General features: G+C 42.2%; 1 protein-coding gene across 3 annotated transcripts; it reads left to right on the forward strand.

Moving 5' to 3' along the window:
- The first annotated feature begins 227 nt into the window (after nt 1–227).
- SEC11C (SEC11 homolog C, signal peptidase complex subunit) lies at nt 228–5981 on the forward strand. 3 transcript variants are annotated; one of them, XM_068665130.1, is made up of 6 exons: nt 228–476; nt 701–810; nt 2031–2180; nt 3947–4066; nt 5304–5361; nt 5768–5981. In XM_068665130.1, the coding sequence occupies exons 2-6, from the start codon at nt 728–730 to the stop codon at nt 5819–5821; spliced, it is 465 nt and encodes a 154-aa protein (XP_068521231.1). In that variant the 5' UTR covers nt 228–476; nt 701–727; the 3' UTR covers nt 5822–5981. The 3 variants fall into 3 exon arrangements, with proteins under 3 accessions (XP_068521231.1, XP_068521232.1, XP_068521229.1); XM_068665131.1 differs by having other exon boundaries at nt 228–412; XM_068665128.1 differs by having other exon boundaries at nt 425–567.
- The last annotated feature ends 375 nt before the right edge of the window (nt 5982–6356 follow it).

Genomic DNA, 6356 nt, shown 5'->3' on the forward strand with positions numbered 1-6356 from the left:
CAGGCGCTGCCGCCTCCTCACCCCACAGCGCCCCGCCCACCCCCCCCGCGTGCTCGCGCCCCGCGGCTTTGCCGGCACCGGCGGCCCCGCCCCGCCCCGCCCCGCCCCGCCCCGCCCCGCCCGGCCGGGCCAGCCAATGAGCCGCGCCCACGCCTCCAGCGAGAGCTGCCCGGCACGTGCCTGACCGAAAAGCGCCGGCCTCCCGGGCCGCCGCCACCGCTCCGCCGCCCTGCAGACGCGCCCGGGTCGCTCCACGCTGCCGCGGGGCCGCGGCTCCCCGCCGGGAGCCCTCCGGGCAGCAAACCGGCCGGGCGCCTGCGGCGGCGGGACGCGAGGGGCCTCGCCCGCGGGGGCCTCGCGGCGCGGTGCATGCTGGGAGTCGTAGTCCAAAACGGTGGCGGCCACACGGAGCGTGAGCGGGGCGGGCGGCGGCGGAGAACTACAACTCCCGGGGAGCCCCTCGCTCGGGGCAGGCGGTAGTGCCGCGGGGCCGCGGCGGCGGTTGTGGCGGGCGGCGGGGCCGCCATGGACCTGTTCGGGGACCTGCGGCGCATGAACAAGCGGCAGGCGGGTGGCGGCGGGGCCCGGCGGGGGGCGGGGGGCGCCGGGCGGGTCCCGGCCCGGGGCCGTGGGGCTGGCTGCCCGCCGGGGCTGCGCCGTGCCCCGGGGCGCCGCTGAAGCCGTGCCGTTGTCTCCGCAGCTCTACTACCAGGTGCTGAACTTCGCCATGATCGTGTCCTCCGCGCTGATGATCTGGAAGGGGCTGATCGTCGTCACCGGCAGCGAGAGCCCCATTGTGGTGGTGCTCAGGTGGGTGCGGGCGGAGGCGGAGGCGCTGCCGGCCGTGCCCAGCCTTGTCCCGCGGCCTCTGGTAACGCGCGGGGCTCCGGGCGTCGCCGTGCAGAAGGCCACAAACGCTTCCCGCTGTGTCTGTGCTTGGGCGCTGAGCAAAAGCCACTCGCAGTTGCGGTCTAATTTGGTGAAGTCTGTGGAAGCAGTGAGTGAGCGAAACCTTTGAAAGCCGGGGTTTGTTCCCGTAACGTACAGACCAACAGCTCAAGGTTGGTTGTCTGTATTGCTACCTAGGAACAGTGATCCTTGGACAGAGGGGTTGTGATTCCAACACCCAGTTCTGCTTTACCAGGAGCACACATAATCCTGTGAGGCTTCTGTTGCCTGAAGAATTCAGTAGGCGTATTGCACCTTCTAAAGGCACTGAACATTTTCAGGTTTATTTGTTCGTTTCTTTTTTACCATTTGTGCATCTAAAATTGCATTACAGTAAAAGCTGCTTTTTTAATAATTTACACTTCTGCATGGCTTTTACCACAATGCTAACTTACTTCAGGTACGTAAAGACCCAGTCCTGGAGGCCCCTGAGTACTGACCAAATACACAAACTCACAAACTTTAAACACATGTTAACGGAAGATTCAGCCCTGTAGAAATTGAGTGTGCATTAGTAAGGACCATATGCAGGATATAACAGCATTTTGATGGAAGAAGTCTGTTACAGCAGATGGTAACGGGATCTGGAGTCCTACCTGTAAGGATGTTACCAAAACCTACTGTGTCTGGCTTTGGAGAAAAGGCATGGACTTTTCTGGTCATCAGTAGTAATCGTTGGTGCAGCTAAAAGTTTTGCTCTTGTTAGCTCAACTCAATGTAGAGAAGTCTTTCTGGTGCTGCTCTGAAACATCTTTTGGGGTTTTTGCCAATGGATTGGTTTTCTTAAGCAGAATGGCTTATTTTGTTCGTTCGTGATAGCTACAATACTGTTACTTTTCTATAGAGCTTATTTGTTTTATTTCTTTCGCTGAGGCAGTAAGAACATCTTCTATAGGCTGGCTCAGCTTGGAACTTGATGAGGTTTCAGTTGCGTGTTAAATGTCTGTATGGTGTTGCTGAATGGTGGAAGCTACAGATTTCGGTTAAAATTGTGAGTTTATCTGTAAGAATTAACTGCTCTCTGTATTCATGTTTCTTCCTTTGTTTGCCATAATGCTGATATATTTTTTCTTTGTTTGTAGTGGCAGCATGGAACCAGCTTTTCACAGGGGAGACCTGTTGTTCTTAACAAATTTCCATGATGACCCAATCCGAGCCGGTGAAATAGTTGTCTTTAAAGTTGAAGGCAGAGACATTCCAATAGTTCACAGAGTAATCAAAATTCATGAAAAGTAATGCAACTTGGCATTTTCTTTGTTTCTAAATATAGTTTTCCTACTCCATGATTTTCACTTACATTATAATTACCTAATATTTTGTGAAAAAGGCAAGCAAGGATTTGCTGTAAGATACAGCTTGTCTCTAGGATGTGATCAGCTTCTGCTCCCCGTTCTGTGGCATGCTTCTTGAGACTCTGGCTCCTGTCCCTCAGCAAAGTTGGTCAGGTTCAAAGTAGGTAAACCTACGCCAAAGAGGAGTCCAGAAACACAAGCTGTACACGTCATTTTTTTTTCCCATTTTTTCCCAATTTTTTTAAAATACTTACATCCAAGAACTACCTCTTTTATTATTATTTTTTTTTTTAATACTTAATTTGTCTTCATAAAAACTCCTTATTTGTTGATATCACTACTGGCAATTAGCAGCTTTTTGAGAAAAATAATTTTGAAGACTGGAAACCTACTAACTTTTGTTTGAATGGGAGTGTTAAACCGAAATCTTGCACGTATCTGCACGTGCATAATGCTTAAAAGGGAGCAAAACATGACAAGTTTTCTAACACCAACAGTTAAATTATATCATGTTGAAAACAAAATGTAAGGTGCTCTGTCCATTTGAAACAGTAAGGAAAGGCAACGATTTGTGTGAAGGGTTCAATACCTGTATTCCTACAAAAGGCATGAGCCGTCTAATGGCCAGGAGAAGTCAGGACATCAGCTCTGGCTGCAGGGGAGCAGCCAGGCTCTGAGCACTGCGTACGTTTATTCATGTGGGGGAAAGAGTGCAGTGCCACCTACTGAAGCTGTTCGCATCACTTTGCTTTCCCCATACATGGCAGTAAAAACCCCACATAATAACTTTGTTCACCCAGTGTTATTTCAAGGCTTGTTACGTGTATTATTTCTTGTCTGCCCCATTAACAAATAACAAAGATAAATGAAGTTTTGCCAGGAACTTGCTATATTGTTTAGCTAAACAGCAAGTGACTTGAAAGTGTATTGCAGTGACAAAGTATTGACAAAATATTTAATTTTGATGCAGATTTGCAGCTATGTTAAGGGGTTCTCAGTATTTACTTGCATCAAAAGGAGGACAGGACTTTATTTTGATTAAAATGCGATTACTAGGAGTTAAATATATAAAAGAGAAGTACGTGGAGCATTCTGTTATACTGTTTTCTTTACTACAGGAAAATCTGGGGGTATGCCTCATGCTTCACGAACCTTGTGGTTGAAATTCAGTTAAATTAATTCTGCAATGACTTCATGGGGTCTTACTCAACATATTGTCATAAAAAGAAAAAAACACAAGCCTTTTAAGTTTTTGCACTGTTGAGATCTTTGATAAATAAAATACTGTTTCTAGTTTTTTTTGTCTGTTTTATTTTTAGCTTAAAATTTCTGTTCTATTGAAAATAGAAAGGATTTTTTGTTTTGTTTTGTTTCCCTCCAGATTGGCATATCCTGATTTTGTTAAGGAAATTAGTGCCAGTTCTGGACAGAAAATATCCAGATCATAACATCCTTTCATATTCATTGTGTAATTGCTTACATCAGATGACAGCCTAGGAAAAACGTCTCTTGTTAAAATCTGTTGACTCTGTCAGTAAAGTCTAAAATGTTAATGATTTAATGGTGTTTGTTAAATAAGCAGGACAGGCAGGACTGGAAGTAAACATTGTTATCTAATCTTGTAGTACGTTTCATTGTGCTTTGTAGATGTCAATTGTGGTTTTTAAATTAAGTGGTATTTACTTTATCACCTCGTTGCCTTGTAGAGAAAATGGGAACATCAAATTTCTGACCAAAGGTGATAATAATGAAGTTGATGATAGAGGCTTGTACAAAGAAGGTCAGAACTGGTTAGAGAAGAAAGATGTTGTTGGAAGAGCAAGAGGGTAAGTGATGCAAAGTCTGTTCTCTATAACTAAAATAGAAAAAAAAATGAACTTAACATCAGTTTCACTCTTCTATGTAGTGTGGTATTTATTGAATTTCATAAATAGAATGGTAATAAAACTAATTTACCTGGCAAAGTGGTGTTCTGTAGCCTTCTCACTAATGTGGACCGGGAATATTTTTTTCTTTTTAGAAAAACAGCACACTTAACACACCAGTGAAAAAAACCTAGCCAACCTATCCTTGCAATTGTTAGAATTTACTAGGAAATGTTTCCACATCTCATGAGAATCTTATGCAAAGTTTGAGCTTGTTTCCTTTTCCCCAGTTGAGATAAAAATTCAACCTCTTAAGACTTTTCTCAAATAATCTAAATTTTTATGTAAGCAATACATAGGCATATATATATATATATATATACACGCACAGGTGTGTGTGTATGTATGTATGTTGAGATGTATAAACTTAATTCCCACGTCAGGTGTGCATTACTGACAAGTGTAAATGATGGTTTTGCACACTTGTGCTTTTGGTCACTTTTGCTCAGAGCCTGTTGCAGAGCATTATTTGGGCTAGGAGAATGTTATTAATGCAACAAGAAGCTTGATGCGTGTTCTGCCGTATTCAGTGGGCAAAGATTAACAGTGTGGGCCTAACCCTAGTAGAAAGTAGGACTTTTTGTATCAGGTTATACATCTGTGTATTTTCTTGCCTAATATAAGTGTTTCATAAGCAGTCATAAATATAGTAACTTGCATAACAGTACAAACTACTTTTGTGGAATAATATTTATTTGCTTGTTATGTTAATTTAGATGTTAAATTAAGTTCCATATTCACTTAAAATTATTTCTGTTTTAGATCATACGGCTTTTATACCTTCATAACAACTGAAAAACTGATTCTGATGTGTTGCAGGATGTTAGGCTTGCTTTTGCCAGTACCCCTCATTTTGGTGATACTTGCCATTTTTGGGGTGCATGTGTACTTTTAATGCTATGAATAATATTCAGCAAGTTGAAGGATTTACATGATGGAAGGAGTAGGGAGTCAGAAATCTTGCTTCCAAATTTGCATTATCAAGTACATACTGTCTTTAAAACCTTTGTTATCTGTCTGAATGTTTTTGTTTTCTCTGAAATCCATTATCTAAAGTTTTCAAGACCGAGTAACATTGAAACATGTCCATGTCATTTTTGAGGGTTAATTTTACATTCGTCTTTTTTGTCAATTACAGGTTTTTGCCCTATGTTGGTATGGTAACTATAATAATGAATGACTATCCAAAATTTAAGGTATGTATACAAACACTTGGAATACTTAAATCTAAAACTAAAAAATAGCAAATAAAGGTAATACGAAAAGAATCATGATACATGCAAATAAATTTTTGTTGTTAGCTAATATGAAATAAGTAGTGTTCTTATGCTTTCTTAATTTAGCTTGACTGTTACCCAGTAGAACTGACTATTTTTAATCATTTGAAAACCATGTATAGGATGTAATGAGTTAAGCATACACAGTTGTGATGCCTATTTATAAAGACTATGATCACACCAGAATACTGCTGCAATTCTACAGGAACACAACTCAGTAACTGTACTCATCTAGAGGTGTAGAGGGCATGTTTCAAACAATTTGTGATTTCAAAGCTTCTCATAAAAGAAATTTTAATCAGTCTTCATTCTTTTTCTTCTGCAGTATGCTCTTCTGGCAGTAATGGGAGCTTATGTACTACTGAAACGGGAATCCTGAAGGAAGGAAAAGGAAAAAAATCACTTTTCCAAGAACAAAATACAAAGTTAAATATACAGGAGAAAAAGCCTAATATATTTCAGATGTTTTAATTTCTGTATACTGTTACAAAACTGTGCAAACTTTTGTCTTGTCTAAATAAACTGTGCAATTAAAGCTATTGGCTGATGGTTAATTATATAATGGCAAATTTACCATCTGATCTACGTATTCCTTTGTTAGCCTTTTGCAAAGGGGAGACACTGACTGTCGTGCTAGAGTAGCTTATGGCGATCCTTAACATGCTGTAGAATACAGTGATCTCGCTGTGGTCTGATGAAGGCTCTTTTGTTTTAAAGTGGTACTGCAACTGAACCTATTTTGCCCTTCCTGTGTGTTCAGTTATTTTGCTTGATTATTTTTGATCTCTTGTCAACTCAATCTCTTCACAGTCTTGCAAACTATTTTATTCGTACTAATAAAGACATAGCATATGGGTTGGAACAGGTGGTGAGTTGTAGGAGGTTAGTCACACTGATGCCTAAAGAAAGTTGTC

Source organism: Anas acuta, chromosome W, assembly GCF_963932015.1.
Source record: "Anas acuta chromosome W, bAnaAcu1.1, whole genome shotgun sequence".
Lineage (NCBI taxonomy): Eukaryota > Metazoa > Chordata > Aves > Anseriformes > Anatidae > Anas > Anas acuta.

What these genes read in the sequence shown, in the direction of transcription:
- SEC11C (XM_068665128.1), top strand. Translation starts at nt 526, where the DNA reads ATGGACCTGTTCGGGGACCTGCGGCGCATGAACAAGCGGCAG. An exon ending in GGCGCATGAACAAGCGGCAG is followed by an intron (nt 568 to 700) that starts GCGGGTGGCGGC and finishes TTGTCTCCGCAG; the next exon opens with CTCTACTACCAGGTGCTGAA. An exon ending in ATGACTATCCAAAATTTAAG is followed by an intron (nt 5,362 to 5,767) that starts GTATGTATACAA and finishes TTTCTTCTGCAG; the next exon opens with TATGCTCTTCTGGCAGTAAT.